Source organism: Protopterus annectens, chromosome 4.part0 (assembly GCF_019279795.1).
Source record: "Protopterus annectens isolate FY-2018-M chromosome 4.part0, PAN1.0, whole genome shotgun sequence".
Taxonomy (NCBI): domain Eukaryota; kingdom Metazoa; phylum Chordata; order Ceratodontiformes; family Protopteridae; genus Protopterus; species Protopterus annectens.
The window spans coordinates 1,299,632,510-1,299,655,475 of NC_056733.1; the positions used below are offsets into that span (position 1 = coordinate 1,299,632,510).

At 41.1% G+C, this 22,966-nt stretch overlaps 1 protein-coding gene across 1 annotated transcript in view; it reads right to left on the reverse strand.

Moving 5' to 3' along the window:
* Window positions 1–21,967, reverse strand: part of LOC122799847 (rap guanine nucleotide exchange factor 6-like) — a 1,724,571-nt gene extending 1,702,604 nt beyond the window's left edge. Inside the window, exon 1 of the mRNA XM_044069180.1 lies at window positions 21,832–21,967. Within this exon, the coding sequence (XP_043925115.1) occupies window positions 21,832–21,885 (54 nt within the window). The 5' untranslated portion in view covers window positions 21,886–21,967. The remainder of the gene's footprint in view (window positions 1–21,831) is intronic.
* Window positions 21,968–22,966: the final 999 nt, after the last annotated feature.

The following is a 22,966-nucleotide window of genomic DNA, read 5'->3' on the forward strand; positions in this document are numbered from 1 at the left end:
TTCACGTTTAATCAGCTTATCTTTGTATACTATTTCTCATATCGCTTGTATTGTTTGTGGACTACACTGTATTTATATTGTAATGGATGTGGAGCTTTTCTACCAGGGTCTCTGCTGAAAATGGGTCCTGTAGACCCAGTCTGACCAGCTAACAAATGTCAAATAAAAAAATAAAACTAGAGAAAGAGGCCCTTTTGAAATAATGCTCTTGTGGGTCCCCTGCCCTCCCCCAGGATTCAGCATCTCTAGACACCAATAATGGTAATTTTCTACAAAATTCTGCTGCGCATCCCAGTCAATTCTAATTACACCTCTGTCTGAATTTCTTTTATTTACTTCAGAGGTATATACTTGGAAAAATACACTGAAGCAAGGGACCTTTTTACAGGAGTGCATAAGGAAGTGATACACAAAATAACAATAAAGTTACTTCTACAATCAAGAATACAATTTACACATAATCAGTCAGATGATGCAAAAATATAAAGAAACATTCTTTCGATACTCAGAATTAACTAATAAAAATAATAACACAGAGGATTATGATCAGCTCTCCAGTCATAACTAACCAGCAAAGTGTCTGAGACATTGGTGTCAAGAAATTCACCTAGAGAACACATAATATAGGGGTTATTATCAGACAAACCCAATCAACATTCTTTGGAGTGCATGGAGCTTTCTTTACCAACTCCCACCTACTATAAATGTTAGGGAAAAAAGTGTAGAAATGCTACATGGTTTAAAGCTCTGAAAACCATACCAAACATACAGCTGAGTGGCTGTAACTGCAAATGGCTTTAACAGTCACTAAACACTTCATTCATATAGATATTAAAGCCAATCTCCCCTCAGGAAATACCAGCAAATATAAATCTCCTACTATCACTAGGGAACAGGTCCTTAATGCTCTCATTAAGGCCAAGAACACTGGGTCAATGTGCTCAGACAATATTCCAGGATGCCTACTAAATAACATGAAACATAACCTATCAGGACCTCTGAAACTGCTATTCAACTGTAGCCTCAAAACAGGATTAGTGCCTCATGAATGGAGAAGAACAATAGTCATTCTTCTGTACAAAGGAGGGCCATCCAGACCCATAAGTCTCACCAGTCTCATGCAAAGTCATCGAAAGAATTAGCATGGAAATTATCAATAATGAGACAGGAAAGATCCAAACACTACCCAACCCAATTTTATTTCGTCAAGGCCAGGTCATGTCTACTTATTCTGGTGGACGACTTTGAGAAAGTCACCAAAGCAATCAATGAGGGTAAAACAGTTCACACTATGGCCAAGGTATTTGACACAATACCCCCCTTGGGCACTGTTGACAAACTCAAGAAGTTAGGTATAAACTCTTAAGAGTGGATAGCCAGCTGGCTCACAGACAGGACCCAGGAAGTTAGAAATGGAGAGTCCACCTCTACAAAGAGGCCAGTCACAAGTGGAATCCCACAGGGATAGGTCCTGGGACTGCTCCTTTTTGGTATTTACTTCTCCAAAGTCAAGACCAATGTCAGTGACCACTGACTGATTACATTTGCAGATGACTGCAAATTAGGAGCAGTCATAGAATCTTCCAACAACACAAATGTTCTTCAGGAAGGACTGACACAGACAAATAACTGGTGACATAGCCATGAACTAAAACTAAATGCCAAAAATGTATAACAGTAATCTTCTGGAAGTCATCCACTCCTGGTAACTATCAAATTGACAACACACCCCTAAGAGCTGATCCAGCACTCAGGGACTTGAGGATACACATAGACAGTAATCTAGTCTTTGACCATCATGTGTCTTCAGTAATGATGAAATCATTCTATGTTGTGCAACCTACAGAGGTAGGGCATCTAGGTCCAAGGATGTTACTGTTTCACTGTATATGGCATTCATCAGACCTATCACCGGGTACAATTCCCTCTTTGATATGTACCTAAAAAGGAACATCCAAACAATTGGAATGTCCACAGAGGTTCCCCATTAAAAGAACACAAGGCATAAGCAACATGGCCTATGCAGACTGTCTCAAGGCCCTGCTGTCCTTGTATTTTGTCTCCTATAGGCTGCTGAGGGGAGATCTACACCTGACATACAAGGCATTGTCAGACCCTACCCTGATGGACCTTTTGCACACTCACAAAACAAACAGCATCAGAATTACTCATTCTAAAGATTAAACCTTGCCTGTGATATAAACAGGACCTGCTGGACAGACAAGTATTTATCCCAGAGACTACCCCTTCTCTGGAATAGTCTCCCCAGCCATGTTAAGCAGAGTTCCTCCCTAAACCAATTCAAGTGTAACTTGGATAACTGGATGGGGCACAGGAAATTCATCCCTGGTTTGGCACCTATGTCTCTAATGGGCACACCCAGGCCCCTGCTTGTAAAAGTTTCACCTCCCAAGCCCTGATTCCACTTATCAAGAGAACCAGAACTCAGAGAGATGGAATGCATGGCCAGGCTTAAAAATGCCATTGTAATCATTAGTCTAGTGTACACATATTAACCTATGAATCTATTTGGCCTTTTCAATACTCCAGTGGTGGCCGCTGACCACAATTAAAGCACTAGATGGGTGCATCACAAAGGCTTAATAAGCAGATTTCTGACATTAAAAATGTGCTTAACAAGATTGTCTCTTCCCTGATTTTGGCGCACTCCATGAACTTCATATAAATATTACACCAACATGACTTCTGAATTTATTCATAATAATGTCAGGATGCACACAACACAATACATACCCTTACCGTTTGACTCAATCTAGATAAAGTATTGTATTTTTCCAACAAAAAAGGAGCTAGGGCTAATAGAGAGTTATTAGCCACAGGGAGGGTACTTTATGGTGATGTTCACACCTTATAATAGCCAAATAATTTGTGCACTTAAATTCCAAAGCCATTACAGTTATTACTCTCTTATAGTGCTATGATATACTGCTAATCCTGTACTGAATTCTGCATGTTTTAAGACTATCTTGTACTCTGTTAATGCAGTTGACCTACTTCTGGGTCATACACAGTCCCTTACACCACTAAATGTATTCAGTTAACAAATTAATAAAAATAAACTCTGGTCATTGTACTGCCTGCTCCTTTTAACATGCTGATAATCTAATATGCCATGTAACAATTTACTAGATGTTTTACTTAATCTGAAAAAAGTTTTCATCTTTCCAAAGCAAAATGTTTTTTGCTCTTTCAGAAAGATAATCAGCTACATATTCTAAACCTGCTGTAGGTTTTGGAGCTCTTACTGTACTAACCACTTTGCACATTAATTTACTGGAATAAAGCATACCAGTTGTTTTGCACTGCTTTTGAAAATTGTCATTAATAAAGTCATTATTACCAGGAAGCTTATTTTAAAGCTCTTTCTAGCATTTTTTTATTCCTGCATTGTGCCGTACTGCATAGCAGCAGCTTTTCTACTAACAGTTAAGGACAGCTATTGCAGTTAAGGACACCAAAGTTAAATGGACCACATAGGTATAAATAAGTTAATTGTCAAAGCTGCTACGCTAGATTAAAATTTGACAAACATAGTTCTACATTAAAGTAGACGGAAGAGTTGTAGAGATTACTCTTCTTTACTGAGAAAGTCAGGGAAGTAGACAATACATTTTTCAACAGAGTTCCAATCCTTCAAACAAGAAAAGCTGAAATTTTACATTGTGTTGAGACACAAAAAGATCAACATCTGGTGTGCTAATGGTTTTCACATACCTAAACTACTCACTTCAACATGATTAGCTTGACAAGAACGCAAGCAAATACAAGAAAAACAACTCAGACTACAAAAATGATAGCTATGCTGTGGTTTGCTGGCAGAGAGGGAAAACAGCCATCTACCTGAACCACCAGTAGCTTGTCTTCAGGAAGAGACCAAGCTATTACACAAGTCAAGGTTAAGGTCAGTAAAGGTCCCCGTGGACTATTCCTACTTGCTTAGTGGATGAGGGTCAGGGACCTATTGGTGCCAGCTTAAAACTTACTGAAGGCTATCTAAATTATCTCACCTAGTAGAGGAACACATATGACAGCATGAGGAGTACCTCACAAGCAATACATGTGGTATAATGAGAACTAGTGCATGTCATCACAGCAGAGTATGGACTCTGACTGGCAGCTCACATGATGAAGAGTCACAGCTAACTGTCCCACTACTCCTGCTACTACTTCCCCTGCGCCTGACAAGAGTGATCCTCCAATATATAAATGATACATTTATCATGGGTCATAAGAGGAGTTTTGGAACATGTGCCTCAAAACATCTGTGTTTGCTGACTGAGTACTCCCCTGAGTTGCGAACTGTGCTAGATGTATGTGTAGGAGGACTGCCACAGAACTAGAATGCTGTGGAGGCACGGCAGTAATGCATGTAGTGCTTGAATGGAAAGAGACAGGTGGATTTAAACATTTTAATTGCTCTTCATGGAACATAATAGAGTAAGTGTAGGCTTGCTTGTTAGCAAGGATACCTACTACACCACTATGACAGCTTAGCAGGCTTCAACAGAAATGGCTACAATGCATTGCGTCAGGACTGTGAAGCACTTGATTTCCTTCTCAATGTGGCTACCTGCTTGAAACTGTGACTGACATGGTGACCTACTGGATGTTGGCAGTACAGTTTAACTTTTTTTTTTTTTGGAGGTATGCACACTTTTGGGTTTAATGAAGGTTGTGTGGCAGGATTCAATTAATTTGCTCTCAACAGGTATGTTTTTGCACTTCTTGATGGCAGTTAATTTTGGGTTTAATGAAGGTTGTGTGGCAGGATTCAATTAATTTGCTCTCAACAGGTATGTTTTTGCACTTCTTGATGGCAGTTAATTTTGTGCACATCCTAATGGCAGAAAAGTCTAAAGTTGTTTCTTTGCTATTCTGTTACTTCCTTTGCTGTCTGTCATGCTTTCTGTACCACATGACATTCACAATGCATGCAGTGCTTGCTTGTTTTGCTACTCGGGTTTATGACTGTCACCCATACTTCCAAGTTTCTCCTAACTAACTTCATGGTTTTGGATTCCTTACAATGCTCATTTGCACTACAGGTTTGTCCATCGATTCAGGTACATGAATCCGTATTGATAATATGACCAAAAAAATAAATAAATAACACCAAGAGAGGCAATAGCAGGCTCTCTTGGTGTTATTTTTTTTGGTCATATTATCAGTGCAACTTGGACAACTGGATGGGAAACCGGAAATTCATCCCTGGTTTGGCACCTATATCTCTAATGATCAAAGGTAACCTGTAAATGATTCATCTCCCAGGCCCATGCTTACACTTATCAAGCGTATTAGAACTTGTCAGAGATTTGGGAAGAATGGCTAGACTTAAAAAGGCCCTTGTGTTTGTTAGCCTAGTAAACACCTATGAACCTGTATAACTACAATCAAGTCACCTCTCAAAAGCCTACGAACAACTGAGTACAGACAAAAAAAGTCTCCAATCTCTCTTTATAACTCCGATTTTTCAATCCTCTCACTTGCCTAGTAATCTTGATGGAGGAGTAAGACATGTCAGAGGATAGTAACACACAAATAATGAAGAACCAGAGAAACACTAGCCTAAAGGGTGCTGGTTTGTCTTGGCACCAACTAGAAACTCTTTTCCATTTACTAATATATGATTTTCTAGTAGCAGGTTTTCTTGTCTCTTTTAAAACCTGCTACACATCCTCAGAAAATAGGTGGCTAAAAGTTATTAAGATTTTACTATCCAATCAGTTAGATGCAGTTTTTGGGATTGGTTGGTATCAAACACCCCCCTCTCCTACTCCCACAGGACAAGGGGGTGTATCGAACACCCACTTGTCCTGTGGGAATAGGTACAGTCTATGCAGAAGCTTGTGATAACTGTCCTTGGCCATTTCCAAAAGGAGGAAGAACCACTGATGCCTGGGCCAGAAAGGCGTCACCATAATGACCTTTAGGGAGCCCTTCTGAAACTTTAGAATGATCCTGGGGACATTACTGGAAAGAATGGAAATGTGTACTGGGACATTCTTGTTCAAGGAAAAGAAGAAGCATCTACATTTCAGGCCTTCTTGCATGGAGTGCTGGAACAGAATTTTGCCAATTGATTGTTATGAATGGAGGCAAAATGATCTATTTGCAGTGTTCCCTACAGTTGGGTCTAATCTTGTAAGATCCTCTGATTCAGTTTCCATTCATGAGGGTCTTCCCTGGATCTGCTCAGCTTGCCTGCCACACAATTTTACTCTGACAGTATTAAAGATGCCTGCAGAGTGAGAATGTGCTGAAAAGATATATCTTGGGCTATCATGGCAAGTCTAAAGATCCGGTTCTCCAGATTTATTTAGGTACCACATCACTCTGGTGTTGTCTGTGAAGACTTTTAATAGTCTTGGGAACCACAGATGACTAAGTAAGTTAAGAGCAGATGAGTGCTAACATCTCGCTAACATTTATGTGCTTTACTCTGTCCTTTCTGTTCCAAAGATTCTGCGCTTTTATCCCCCATAGACAGTGCTCCCCAATGTCTACTGGATCTGGAAGGGAAAATGGGAGACCTGGATTCTGATAAAGTTAGTCTCTGCACCAAAATATCTCACTTTTCAAAAAGCCTAAAACTGGAATCTGGAATGTCAGGTAATGTTGATGTTAGGACTATACAAATTTTAGGTACCACTGAATTTTTCACATGTGGAGTCTTGCAAGAAGTATCACAAGAAGCACAGATACCATGAGACCCAGAATCCTGAAAAATTACTGGGCTGTGATAATAGTTTGAGTGGAAAAATTCAGGCATTGATCTACATAAAGATCTACTTCCTCCAATGGAAGAAAAGCACTTTGAAATGAGGTATCTAGAAGACACCCCAGGAAAACAATCCTGTGAGGAGTTAAAAAAGACTCTTGTGTGTTCTCCTAAGAGAAGTGAGAGATTCCTGACATTTTGGGAAAAAAAAAACTGGAAAGAGTAACATAAATAAGGAAAAATGCAAATACCTTGCAGTCTGCAGTAGGCTATCACTGGAGCTAGAAACTTTGTGAATACTCTTGAAAAGTAGCTAGACCAAAGAGAACTGACAGTGTCATCCAGACACAGAAAACCTTAAGAAGTGTCTGAAATCTGGATCTATAGAAATGTGGTGAGAAGCATCTTCTAAATCTATTAAATCTAAGTTCAACAGAAAAATCAAAATGAGGAATGAGAGGAAACAAGTTGTGAAATGGATAACATTTTGAACTTGGGCACAATCACAAAAAGGTTTGGAAAGGAAAGATACAGAACTGGTCTCCATATTTTTTTTTTCTTTGGCACCTATAACATTCTTAAATAAAACATTTTTCCTTGCTGAAGAGGAGGGACCACTTTTATCACCCCCTGAGACAGCAGATATTGAATGACAGGAGGGGGAGAGATGAGTTTGGGCTGACAGATGAGGAGGAATCCTTTGAAAAGGAGGGAAAGACTACTACTGACAGCTATAATCTTGACAAATTACTTTCAGATGCCATCTATCTCAAACTATCTGTTGCCAAATAGAGAGTCAGACTTTCTGGAAGACTTAAAGGTTTGCCAGGACGTGAAGGGGGGAGGGAATGTTTTGCAGATAGTCATTTAAACTTACTAGACGGTCCTTTGTTCTGGAGGTTCCATCTTTCTTTTTGGAACCTCACTGCTATTGCTTTTTAAATGTTTTCTCATCAGCAGTTTGCTGGCTTGTTTATTTCACTTTTTGAAAAAGGCCGTAGAAGTAGCATTAAACCCATTAACAAACCTGAGAGGTTACTTAAATCAGCTTACAAATCTCATCATCCTTTTTCTAGGGACTCGGCAACAGATGGTCCAAAAAATAACTCTCTGTCTTAGGGGGATTTCTAGCTTTGACAATCTCAGGATGGTTTTGAGTGCATAACCAAGCAAACCTCCATGGCAGCAGTCATGGAAATGGAATCAGCAGAATCATAAGCAGATTTTAAACAGTGGGTAGCCACTTTTGACACAGAAGTGATTAGGTTACACAAAGATGTGTGTGGGGTTCCCTCAAAAAAGGAAACAGAAGCCATACTATTTCTCATTTTCTCAAAAGAGGCAAAAAAGAAGTTATGTCTTACCATAACGTTCCATCTGTGTTGTAGATCTTTATTCATTAATTACTGGTAGAACTTCGGTTCCATCCTCGGAACCAACACGGCCGTTTCCAAGCTCGCGCCAGCCAAAAACTCTCAGCTAAGACCTACCCACAATGCCTCTCTCACAGTCTCTTCAGATCAAGTTTGCCCCCCTCATATTATCTTTCTTCTTCTTTCGGCTTTTCCCGGTTTGGGGGTCGCCACTGCGGATCACTTGTTTCCATTTCTTCCTGTTCTCTGCATCTTGCTCTGTCACAGCAACCACCTGCATGTCCTCTCTAACCACATCCATAAACCTTATCTTAGACCTTCCTCTTTTCCTCTTACCTGGCAGCTTCATCCTTAGCATCCTTTCCCAATATACTCAGCATCCCTCCTCAGAACATGTCCAAACCAACGCAATCTCGCCTCTCTGGCTTTGTCTCCAAACTGTCCAACCTGGGCTGACCCTCTAACATACTTATTCCTCATCCTGTCTACCCTCGTTACACCCAGTGCAAATCTTAACATCTTTAACTCTGCCACATCCAGCTCTGACTCCTGCCTTTTTGTCAATGCCACTGCCTCCAATCCATATAACAAAGCTGGTCTCAGTACCCTCTTGTAGACCTTCCCTTTCACTCTTACTGGTACTCATCTGTCACAAATCACTCCTGACACTCTTCTTCACCCACTCCACCCTGCCTGTACTCTCTTCTTCACCTCTCTTCCACACTCGCCATTACTCTGAACTGTTGATCCCAAGTATTTAAACTCGTCCACCTTCACCAACTCTACTCCCTGCATCCTCACCATTCCTCTATCCTCCCTCTCATTCACACACACATAAATTATGTCGTAGTCCTACTGACCTTCATTCCTCTCCTCTCTGGAGCATATCTCCACCTCTCCAGGGTCTCCTCAACCTGTTCCCTACTGTCCCTACATATCACAATGTCATCTGCAAACATCATAGTCCACGGGTACTCCTGTCTGATCTTGTCTGTCAACCTGTCCATCACCATTGCAAATAAGAAAGGGCTCAGAGTTGATCCTTGATGTAATCCCACCTCCACCTTAAATGCATCTGTCACTCCCACTGCAGATCTCACCGCTGTCACACTACCCTTGTACATATCCTGTACCACTCTTACATACTTCTATGCCACTCCCGACTTCCTCATACAATACCACAACTCCTCTCTAGGCACCAAGTCATATGCTTTCTGCCCCCTCATATTATAGAGATAATAAATAAAAAAGAGACAGTAGGAGGCACTGTCTGAGCAAATACCTTAATTAGGAAATCCTAAAATACACCAGGAGTCTAGGCAGGGGGAAGGAGGATGGGAAGTAATGAATGAATAAAGATCTACAACACAGATGGAACGTTATGGCAAGACATAACTTCTTTATCTAATGTTGTAAATCTTTATTCATTCCTTACTGAGAGGACCGAGTCCTCAGCTACTTGAGTCCTGGGTGGCCCTAAGGAAGGATACTCCTGAGCACCATAGAACCAAAAGATGCTCGTCCCCTAGAAGCCAAATCCAATTTATAATGAGTGATGAAGGTATGAGGTCTTGCCCAAGTGACTGCTGCGCAGATATCATCCATAGAGGCTCTGGAATTAAAAGCCACAAAAGTAGCCATTGATCTAGTGGAATGAGCCTTTACTCTGGAAGGTAAAGACAGTTTATTCTGATGATAGATAAAGGTAATGACGTTTCTAAGCCAGGAAGATAAAGTCACTTTGGAGACAGGTCTACCCAGTCCGGGTCCCGCAAAGGCCACAAACAAATGATCCGTTTTTCTGAAAGATTTAGTTCTGTCCAAGTAAAAACAAAGTTATCTATGAACATCAAGGGTATGCTTCCCCTCTATTTGAATGTTGAGTGAAGAAAACTGGCAGGTCAGTAAATTGGTTAATTGAAAACCCAGAAATGACCTTGGGCAAGAAGGATGGGTCAGTACGTAGGGACACTCTTTCCCTGTGGAAAATCAAGTAAGGTCTCTTCACACTCAAGGCCTGTAACTCAGATACTCTTCTTGCTGAGGTAAGGACTACTAGAAATACAGTCTTTCAGACAAAAACATTAAATCACATGAAGTAGAAGGTTCAAAAGGACGGCTTGTTAACGACTGAAGCACCAAAGTCAAGTCCCAAGGCTCTATGGGGGGCTTGACAGGGGGTTTAACATGTAATACTCCTTTCAAGAAGGTTTTGCACAGATGGTGTGACATAACAGAAGAATTATCACATCCACTGTGAAAATTTGCGATAGCTGCTAAATATACAGTAATTGATGCTGAAGCTCCTACATGCAGAAGCGTAGTCAGGTATTGTAGGATCTTCTAAATAGGCATAGAGCAAGGGTCTATGTCATGATCTTTGGCCCATGTAGAGAACCTAGCCCACTTACTAGAATAAATTTTCCTGGTGGAAGGTTTGTGTAAAGCCAGAAGAATCTCACAGAAAGGAGATGAAATATCAGGTAGCCTGGCAATCTTCAGAAGTGGAGAAACCAAGGTGTGAGCTTGAGGCTGTGGAGACTGGGGTGACTCAGTCCCTGAGGGTGAGATAGCAGACCTTGGGAGTGATCCAGAATCCACGGGCTGTGAATGAGATGAGGCCATAGGAAAGGGAACCAGACTTGACGGGGCAATAAGGGGCAATGAGGATCACTTTGCTTCTCAACCTTTGAGCTTTCTGGAGGAATTTTGGGATGAGGGGAAATGGGGGAAAGGCATACAACAGACCCGGGGGCCAATCGTGCATCACAGCATCCCTCAGTGACTCCCCCTGAGGAGGGATCAGGGCAAAGTAGCTTCTGCATTTGTTCTTTAGAGGGGAAGCAAACAGGTCGCAGCAAGGCCTGCTCCAACGGCAGAAGAAGTCATGTCTTTCAAGAAAGAGGCTAAACTGGTGCCTAGAAAAAGGGTCATAAGTTGGAGAATATCTTGTTCTGGGAAGCTGTTCAACCTTTGGAACCGACGGGGTCATTGTCTGTGGAGCCATATAAGCTATCGGCACCATGGCCGGGGATGGTGCAGAAGCGGGTATGGTAGTCAAAGCAAGTGTAAAGACCAAGGACAGCACCGAGGATGATATTGCCAAAGCTGGTACCGTAATAGAGGTCAAAATTAGAGGCAGCACCAAGGGAGAAGACATAGAGCCTGGTGCCGAGGTTGTCTGCGCCAAAGGTGCCGGAGAAGCTCAGTGTCGACTCAGTTCCAAAATGGCCAGAGATGTAGGAACAGAGTGACTCCGTTTCTGTTTGCGTTTTTTAGTCTTAGGAGATGGTAAGACCTCCGTCCCAGAGAGAGCCTCCGAAAAAGGAGTTTTCATCAAACTCTTCAATATCAACTTGTTGTTGTGCTCAGCTAAAGTACAATTACTGAAGCTGGAGCAGATATCACACGAAGCATTTATGTGGTCAACGCCCAAACAATAAATGTACTGAGCGTGACTGTCTGAGTTGGGCATCTTACGCCCGCACTTATCTCACTGCTTAAACCCCAATTTGGCTTTATCAGACATAATGACACACACAACACTGATTTAGCGACAAGGTAAACAACAACAGCAGAATTAAAGAGAAAAGTTTTTTTTTTTTTTAATCTGGATAGAAGTACCACAAGTGGTAGGAAAGAGGATCTACTAAAAGTAGGAGAGAGGGACAGTACCAACGATGGTATAAAAATAACTACTAAAGGTAGAGGGTAGGGAATAGAACAAGTACAGGAGTCTATAGACGAGAAAAGGAAATGAGTGAAAAACTGACTAAAAGGTAAGGTATTTATAGAAATGTACACAAAACTCTACACTTAGTTTTAAGAGAGAAGGCTTGCACATCTGACGGGAAACGTGGCAAACGAGATCTGGAGAGACTATGAGAGGGGCATTATGGGTGGGTCTTAGCTGAGAGTTTCTGACTGGCGTGAGCATGGAAACAACAGAGTCAGTTCCGAGGATGGAACCGAAGTCCTATCAGTATGGAATGAATAAAAATTTACAACATCAGATCATAAACTTTAACATATTTATAGAATTCTATGCTGTCATGCTCATAAATGTTGCAGAAGAATATACTTTTTCCCAAATCTATAAATATCTCTCCATTACTGTCAGAAGAGGAAGGACTGCTATTAATCAGATGTTTAGCAGCACCTAAGTTCATCACAGAAATAATAATCCAAACACGTATAAAAAGGTACCTTGCGGTGGAAATACCTCTCTGCTTACAAGTAAATATGTGATAAAAAGTCCAAATAAAAAAGCGGAGAGGTAACCAAAGCACAAATACAACCCCAGCATAAATAGTGCAGTCAATTGAAACCGAACGACAATAAAAAGTATATAGTAAAATAAAGTCTATTATTTGTTATAGTAATAAATAGACTTTATTTTACTATATACTTTTTATTGTCGTTCAGTTTCAATTGACTGCACTAGTTACGCTGGAGTTGTATTTGTGCTTTGGTTACCTCTCCGCTTTTTTATTTGGATTTTTTATTTGGACTTTTCATCAGAGAAATAACTGTTGGGTCTGAGCTGGTATTAGTGTATAAAATTTGAAAGACTGAGAAACTTTATGCAATCTATCTGCTTTCTTGAGGATGTCACAAAATCATCCTCCAAAGCTGAAAGAACAGGAGGGATTGGCATTGGTTTAGGAAAATCCAGTTGTAATTACTCATACTACTTATTCAGAGACAGTGGAATGCTGTTAAGTTCATATTGAAATAATCAATCCATTCTGAACATCTTTTCCAAAAAATAGAATTCTTCAAAGGGACTGGCAGAAGTCACGCACTCCCCAGAATCTGAAATAGAAACTGGAGGGGAGAAAAACAGAAGTTGTCCTTTCACAATCATTTTGTGGTTCAAAATCTTTACATTCATCAGAAAATTAAGGATATATTTTGCTGTTGCCAGAAACAGCTGAACTGAATGGGACAAGAGTCAGACCTAAACCCTGAGCCAATTCCAATGAATCATTCCTGTCAGATTAACTATGACAAGGGAAGACATGTAAGTTTTTGCCTCTTTTTGACAGGAATTTCTGTAGAATCACACCCACTTTTGCCAGGCTAAACTTCCATAGGGACAGGTAATCCATTCTGGCTAGACAGAAATAAATTCCCTGTTCCTTCTTCTAGAGCAGCAAGACTGGTACTTCCTTGCTCAAGGGCACTCCAACAGCTGCTGAGGACATGTCTAATACCATGGTAGCTGTAGGGACTACACCACAGGGAGCCAAGGAAAAATGAATAGTCTGAGGAACTAGAAATGGCCACAGCAGAGTCACTGTAGCAGCCTGCTGTCGTCGCAAAGGTGCTCTAGTAATTTTCGTCTTTTTGTGGCTGGCAAAAGGAAGAATGGAGAAATAAATCAGCAGGATGTTCCAAGGTAAAGCCAAAAAAGATGCCTGATTCCTGGGGAAACCTGTCAGCAATAATTGGTAAAACAAGTAAGTAGCAAAATCTAACGTTTTTTCACAAAAAATACAATAAAAACACTTTACATGCTTACCCAGCCTTTAAAGGTAAAATAACATAATTTTCATCATTATGAAAGTTTTAAACTAGCTTTAACAGCTTTTTCCCCCACAAAAGTAAAAAGTAACTCTCCTGTTTAAAGTTATTTAAAAGTCACATGACAGTCAATAAACACACCTTTTCCTAGCTTAAAATCTCACAGGAAAAGTTTATGTCATAAAAACCAAAGAGAACCCAACAAGGGAAAGCGTTAGTCACCTGTCAGTCCTTGAAAGCCCATGATAGGAGCACTTTTCTGCTTCACGAGAGCTGTGAAGGACTTGATATCCAAATCACCCTTTTACTTCAGCTCAGCTCGAACTGATTAATGGCTTCAGCATGTGGAAGGTGGCCCTGAAGCTTTGGAAACTGCCTGACTGTTATATCCTTAGCAGGATGTAACCCATATAGCTAAGATTACTGCAGGACTGACCATAACTATGAAAATTAGCCAGCCAGAACTTAGTACCTTGCCATCCACATGCTCTCCTTCATTGAATTCTATCTTCTATAAAATCAGTAGCACTAGAGGTTTCCAGTTCCTACTGAAAACGTTTCCACCACTTGCAGACTCAGGCATCATAGTTTCACCTCAGAAGCATTTCTCATGTTGTCCCTGTGAACTATGCCCTTTTTGCAGGCCTGAGCATACTTATGGTTAGGCTAGCACAACAGCTTAATATCAGTACCAGGTGAATACCAGTCACTCCACAACAAGTACAAATATGACTCTGTCATTGTCCATGTTGGAGTGAATGACTTGAGACGTACCTCCCTGGACTACATGAAAAGAGACATGGAAGAATTCTCGGATCATGTGGCCTAGGCAGGTATGACCCTAGCCCTGAGTAGCATCCTACCTTCACCCAGAATGATACCACAATATAAGGACAAAATGACTGACTTCAACAATTGGCTAAGCTTCTGGTGTCATTCAAAGGTGATCCAGTATCTGTCTGCCTGGGACGACATGATCGACAGACCACGATGCTTTGCCAGGCATGGTCTGCACCTGTCGCCCTTGGGATTCAGGTTACTGGCTAAGGCTCTTGCCACACCTATAGTGCCTTTTTTAGGCAAAGTTTAAAGGACAAAACTACCACCGTAACAGGTACAAGCATGCAAAATCTGAAGGTAATGCTACTCAATGCTAGAAGTCTAAACCTCAAAATGCACTCTCTCGAGGCACTCCTAAAAATGGAGAACATCAATATTTGTGCAGTAACTGAGACCTGGTTCAAGGCTCCAGAGAGCACCCCTACAATACCAAGCTACAACTCTTATCACACTTTTCGGCTACCAAACCAGGATCGAAACACTAAAGGTGGAAGAATGTCCATATTTACCAAGGATATTCACACCACCAGGTTAGTTGCCCAACACAATGCATCTGAAATTCTCCAGGTGCAACTAACACTAGGTAAGACTGCAATCCAAACTGTAGCTTGCTACAGATCCCCCACCATGCCCCAAGATTCTCACTACACCTTTCTAAACATACTGGAAAATATTAATATAATACCAAACACCCTAATACCGGGTGATTTCAACTACCCTGCCATTAACTGGGAAAATTACTCATGCACCATCACCTTTGCCCAACAGTTCTTGGAATTCATAAATTCCAATGCCCTGGATCAACTAATCCATAGTCCCACTAGGGGCTCCAATATCCTAGACCTGGTCATTACCAACATGGGAAATCGATGCTCCACACCTATGGTCACCCCCTCATTAGTCAGGTCAGACCATAAGCTAATCACCCTTAACATCCACATCCCACCCCCAAGTAAGGAAACCTCCATAAAAAACTTCGCCAAGGCCAACTTCATGCTACTCAAGTCAGAAGTTACAAACTTCATGACACCCATGCAGACGGGAACTGAAAGTTCGACTGCTGAGTCCTACACTAAGGCACTGTACGAGCACATCCACTCATGCATGAATCGTGCCAGCCCAAATAGAACCAAAATGCTCTCCTCCAAAAAAAGGAAGCCAATCTGGTGGTTCCCTGCCATAAACAAACTTTACAACAAAAGGAAAAAGCTGTTGCAGAAAAGAGGAAAATCCCAGTATGCAAAAAACTCCCTTACCAGCCTCAGTAAGAAGCTGAGATCCCTCATAAAATCCTCCAAAGCCAGTTACGAAAATAAAATTGCCAAAGATTCCAAAGGCAACCACAAGGCATTCTATAACTATGTCAAGAATCTAAATGGCAATGCTCAAATCTGCTCTGAGCTACAACAGAATGGCATTAAATATACTGATCCCAAGGATATTGCCAATATCCTGGCAGATCGATTCAGTGCCAACTTCACCCCCCTATCACCCCCTAAATGGCCCATCTCAATACTGGAAGATTGCCAAATTCTGGTAATAACGGCCACACAGGTAAAAATGCACTCTCCAAAGCTAAGAATACAGCATCCATGGAACCAGATGACATCCTGGGCTGTGTACTACATGAACTACAAAATGAACTGGCATCTCACCTAAGTGTCATGTTTAATCATACCCTCACCTCAGGCTTCGTGCCCACTGAGTGGCGCACAGCTACAGTTATCCCACTCCACAAGGGGGGGGGATCTACCTTGGATCCCGGGAACTACCGCCCCATCAGTCTGACGAGCTTGATCTGCAAGGCCATGGAACGTATTATCATGGAACTTATAAACAAAGACATTGACAACCTTAAAACACTGGACCCCATCCAGTTTGGGTTTGTGAAGGGCCGATCTTGTCTCCTGAACCTTACTGACTTCTTCGAATCAGTCTCCAGAGCCATGGACGAGGGTAAAGCAGTTCACACAGCCTATCTGGACCTCGCCAAAGCCTTTGACACCATCCCCCACTCTGGAATCATAGAATAAACTTACTAAACTGGGCATTAATCCCTACGTCACTCAATGGGTTGCCAAATGGCTTACTGACAGAACCCACACTGTAAAAGTAGCTGATTCCAAATCCAGCTCTAGACAAGTGACAAGTGGAGTACCTCAGGGTTCAGTCCTGGGACCTCTCTTGTTTGGCATCTACTTCTCTGAAGTACAGGCCAACACTAAGGGACTCTGGCTAACAAAGTTTGCAGATGACTGCAAACTGGGAGCCATTATTGAATTCCCAAATGATGTGGATACTCTACAAAAGGGTCTTACAGAAACAGGTGCTTGATACCTGAGCCATGGGCTCAAGCTCAATGCCAAGAAATGTATAGTTACCCCCTTTAGGAAAAAACATGTACCCGTGAATTATCATATAGGTGGCAGTACACTAAACACCGAAAGTGTGATAAGAGACTTAGGGACACAGGTGGACAGTGGTCTCACTTTCAATAACCCCATCGCCACAACAGTCAGGAAATCCTTCTATGTGGCACACCTCATCACTAAGTGCTTTTCATCCAGAAAAAAGGAAGTCATTGTCCCACTGTACTCATCCCTCATTAGACCCATTATAGAAGACAACGCCCCATTTGGTATGTACCTCTCAAGACATCTGCAACAACTGGAAAGGCCACAGAAATACCTCACTAAAAGAATCACAGGCCTAAAGCAGATGCCCTATGCTGACTGCCTTAAAAACTCCAGCTATACTCTAACATACAAGGCCATGTCAAACCCAGAGCTGCTGGACATGCTACACCTAAAGAAATCCCAATCCCTCAGAGCCACATGCTCCAAGGATCTAAATCTTGTCATCAAAATACACAAAACATGCTGAAGGGATAGGTTCCTGACCCAGAGACTCCCCAGACTCTGGAATAGACTACCCATACATGTCAAGCAAAGCGCTTATTTGGCCCTCTTCAAAAGGAACCTTGATGATTGGATGGGAGAAAGGAAATTCACCATGGGGATCACGTCAGTCACCCTGCTAGACAGGGGTCCAGGGAAGTAAATAGTGTGGGAAGAAATAGCCAGGGAATTGTTATGTCTTGGCTTGTATAGGCCCTAGGGCCGATAGCATAGTACCAACCTATGAACCTATGACATGGTGCTGATCCCACCAGCTCAAAGGTATTGCAGTGATGCAACATGAGTAAAGGCATTTCATGGTGGGCAGACATTAATAATGTCATCAGATCCAGTTGGAGACAGCTGAATGCTTAACAAAAAATGCAGTGGAAACACATAAAAGTTAACCAGCCTAAGCAACCAGCTCCAAGGCACAAAGGGGTAAAGCCATGACTGCAACCAGATGACCTAGGACTGGCTAGCAACCTGGCTGCTTGAAAAGCTCCCTGTGGAGGGTGTGAGTTAGTAGATGCTGTTGCCTCTCCCATTTTAGGGAAGAGAGGCAGCTGAGTCCACTGAAAAAATGACAACCAGAGGAGGCTGCATGTTGCAGTAAAACCAACAAGAAAACTTGGTATGTGCCTACCAAGCAGCAGGTCATAACTACAGCTGGAGTTAAAGGAACAAGTGGAAGCATTGCCCCATCAAGGGAAGGTACTGTGTGACACTTGTTCAAGGCTGCTTCAGAGATGAGGGATTTGGGGCATGTAAAAACAGATGATGGCTGCCTGGATGGCAGATGGAATGGTTCCTGTTCAACGTACAACAAATGGATGATTGAACATAAGAGGACTGATGGTCAAGCAGACATGTGAGACAAAAAGATATATGGAAAAACATTAACTAGCTTAACAAATTTAATGTTTAGATCAAAATCAGAATTGTATTTGCTTACTGCACTCACTGTTCCAGAAAGGCTATTCAGAAATCTAACTAAGGAGTACACCTACTGATTAAATGGGATTTCAGCAGAATCTGGTGTGTGAGCCTCATAGTTACCTGCACAAACAAAATGATAAATCAACAAATCTTGAAATAAACTAATTTAGATACACCTACAATGTTTGCTGTCAACATTAGTAATGGGATGGACAGAGACCCTTCATGTATCACCTTGACAAAACAACCTTCCTTTTAATTGCACTTTCTGTTGTGTCTTTTGAGTAAACAGAATGAGGCAAGGCTAAGTGAAAAATAAACCACTGTAATTCTGAACTAAACCCAAGGAAATATAAGCTATTTTCATGCCAACAGAACAGCTGTGACCCCATGTGAAGAATGGTAGGGATATATTGCACTTTGTGTGAAAAAAGTGCACCTTTAGTTTGCAAAGGATCCATTTTTTGTAGCGTATGGCAGAGACCCTTTACTGAAATTCTCTGCACAACACTAACACCCACAGAGTTTAAATGTATTTTTTGATATCCATTTCTGCCCTCAAAGCAACAGTGAAATTGATTACTCCTGCACCCTCTACTACCACTAACTAAAACTGATAAGGAACTGATGGTTAAAAGAGCAGTTGACATCAGTGGTAAAACATGTACAAATACGTCTAAGTGATGCCATACCTAACTAATGAAAGTGATTCAATTTCAAAATGAAAACAATTTTGCAATATAAACTGTAACAGGTAACACACAAACCCAAGGTAAACAAACAGTACATAGTTTTCATGGCAAACTCAGTCAAGTAAGACAAATTACTACATACTTAGCTGGTTCACTAAGATGGAAAAGAACAGATATCTGCACACAATGCTAGTGACTAGAATTTAGTAACAGACTCCAGTAAGCCATCAGGCATAACGGTACAATAGCAAAAGCAGCTACCTACAAGTCGTGTGGCCTGGGTTCAAAAAACATTCACAGTAATAAGTACGAACAAGGGGGTACAGACAACAAATTAGAAGGCTAGCTAAGTACTACTGGGGGAGAGGTCTGGAAGCTATGAACAGGGGTGCTGCTGTAAAGACCCATACTGGTGGCTGAAGGAACCAGTATTTAACTTCCTTTCTTACTGAAAGACAAGGCTGTGCACCTAGGGATATATGTACTTCAGTCTGTATAGGTAAGTGACATGGATATGTCGAGCAACACACAGACAAAAAATAAAACAGCAGCCATGCAGCAATGAAATGGTCGGCTACCTTGCTGCACTCATCCTGCTGGCATCACCCAGAACAGTCATGTCCACTTGAGAAATGGAAGCCAGCTAGTGAGGGTTAAGTGCTAGCCAGGTAACTGGACAAATGACTTATAGGGAAATGTGTCTGGCAAACTGGAGGCTGGCAAGTCTCAGAAAAAAAAGAAAAAAGAAAACTATGGGACAGCTCACTACAGTATGTTTTTGTATTTTCTTTCATTATTTATTTTATTCATTTGTTGACCAGGTAAGCCTACTGAACAAAAGTGTTCATTTTCAGAGGCAACCCAGGATCGTCTCGTTAACTGACTTGCACAGAGTCACGCAGTAGGCAAAACGAAGAATGAGGCACTCAAACATTGTGCCTGGAGTACAGGAAGCAGCTCATTAAAAGCCTTAATCTCATGCACTAAATGCTAGATAAAGGAATACAGTAAAAGAAGGGCTTCCATCCATAGTGTTGTTCATTGGGAATAGGGACTAGAGGTGTTGGGTATGAACTGGACTACAGAACTTGTCTGCTGCATGGGTAAAGGGTAGTACACAGAGGGTTATGTTGAGACGGACAGCATCAAGAGTAAGGAAGGTGACTAGTGGGATTACTACAAAGGTCATTTGAGGGTTCAGTATTCTTCAGTATGTTTGGTTCATATACATCTGAAGGGAGAAAAAACAGGACTACCCTCATCACTGATTACAAAGATATGTGCAAAAACAGAGGATGGGATGAAGAGTCTAAGGAAGGATCTGGAACAGCTGATTAAGAAGGCAGAAAGGTGGCAGCTGATGTTAAACACAGGCAAATGCAAAGTATTACACTTAGGTCACAACAACCTTGAAGTGAAATATCCACTGAGGGACATGAAACTGAGGGAAACTCATCTGGAAAATGACTTGAGGGGTGTTGATCACATTTAGATTAAAGTAACAACAGTACAGTGAAAGGGCACTATCAGCTACTAACAGACTGCTACGGTGTATCCCCAGTGGACAGGCTCAAAGACCAAAGAGGTAATGCTCCCAGCTCTATGGGGACCTGGTCAGGTCACACACACATGAATAGTACACGTGCAGTTTTCAGCTGGAGCTCATCTCACTAGAATCCAAACGGATGTGAGAACATGATATGGGGAAAGAAGATCAAGTCAGGGAGATGTGAAGAATCATTCAAGGCAGGATCGAGAGAAGGTGAAAAGAAAGCACAGGTAGAAAAATTTAAGAAGTAATTACTCCCTGTATCTCCAAAACGACTTGCTCACAGGGAAGACTAGACCCACAGAAAAGACTACCAGAATGGACAGTGGAGAGGACTCCACAGTGCTTTCAACAGCACATGAAACAAGTGGGGGAGGGGTAAGGAAGGGATGAAAAGTATGAGGAATGTGAAATGCACTTGAAGGGTAGACTACACAGACCTAATGAGTCATTCTGAAACGGAAAACATGTAAAACAATACTTAAAAAGTTGTATTTCATTCCTATCTCCTCACTTTCTGAAAAAGGGGGCCTGCAAAGGTATAATACTCTTGGTATACAAGGATGTGGCATACTTCAGAACCAAACACATATGATGTGCACATATAACAACATACTTGCTTTCCAAGGAGACAGAGAGAGCACGGGCAGTTATAGACAGGAAAACAATATTTGAAAGTAAACTCCAAAGCAGATTTCACTTCATTAGAGGTCCCAGTGAAGGAAACAAAGGACAAACCCTAACAGAATACATTGTTCGCTCTCTAAAACTTAATGACAGTATTTCTGTCATAACATGTCTAAACAAACTTTTGCTTTTCAAATGAGGAAAACTATATGTACAACATGAAACATATTAATGCATATTGCACGCCATATAATATTACAATTTCAGAGGAGTACACAAGAGTAAAATATAGTAATCATTCAGAGTTTTATTTTTTAATGCATTTATTTTGTGGATTCTGAATTATGGCCAGTATAATGACTCGAACATACATATTACCCTGATTCTGCCATTCCATTCCAACCGGAACTGTTAAGTATAGTTTTCTTAATATAATTTTATAACAAAGCAAAGAACTACTTTAAATGCCCAACCAGCTAAACATGTGAATGTACAAATGTGACTAAAAGATGTTTGTCTTTCTAAGCCTTTTTTTGTGTGGCACAGATTATAATTATTCCAACTTTAATTAAACAAGTGATAGCCTGCAGTGTAGTTAGACTATATACAGGCAAAACAAAACAGAGTTAAATTAAACTTATCTACTTACTTTGGAGGACCATGGTTGCAAACAGTTGGCATAACAACGCACAAGGAAAGCCATTTCCTGTGTAAGAAGAATACGAGTTTCCTTTTCCAGATAAACTGTGAATTAAATATTCTTGCAAAGGTCTTCCTGAAATTCCTTTAGGAAACAAACATTACAAAAAGGCAGAACTTCCTGGGATTCCCATGTCACACTGTCAGCCTTCCTTTTTTGTAATTTAATTTTCAATGCTTTCCAAATTAGTGGAACTGTAATCAGCAACACCCTTCACAAACAGATTTCTCAACCTGAAACTTTACATTTCACATTGTGAAGCAGTGTCAAGTTGTCATATGAATTTCACATCAACAGTCATTCAGAGATCAGTATAACACACAGAACTACTCAAACTTCAAGAGAAAAAAATAAATCCAGACACAGTAGTATATATTAGTTAATACATGCAAAATGACACCAGGAATCAGCTGCAGTAAAACAATGCATATCTACAGGTTACTGTGGCAGCCGATAGTTCTTCCCTCTTACAACTGCAAGGAAAGCAGGTGGACAGCTTCTCTATAGTCTTCCAGAATTTCACATTTCAAATTGTTTTAAGTACTTGAAAAGGTTTGTTTATATCCCAAGTGTACAAACAAATCCAAATTCAGGCTGTCTGCTTCTTCTGCATTATTCCTGAACATCAATACGACAAACCAGTCAGGGAAATATCCACATTAATGTACTTAAAACATCCAGGTAAGGTAGCTTTCATATTCCGGAATCCACTGTAATACCAGCACCTTGGGAAGAGAACACTGTTTATGCAATTAAATGCACACCCATCTGCAGTACTATGTAGTAGTAGTCTAGTGCATCAATGATATGCAGCTGCTGAAAATACAGTTTCATCCAATTTGAGTATCTGCATACTGTGCTGCAAATGCTAGGTTAATAGCTAGAGCAATACTATATGCTGGAGTCCTGATTCCTACTATCTGTCTGCTTCTCACCAACTCCCCTAGGAGAAGCTCCCATCGATTGGATGGTCCGCAGTAAGATGAAATATCTAATAAGCAGGAAAGGGAGTGGGAGGAGAAAAGAGCTAAAAGGATGACATCACCTTTATAGAGAGCTTTAGAAACTGCATTAGATCAATTGA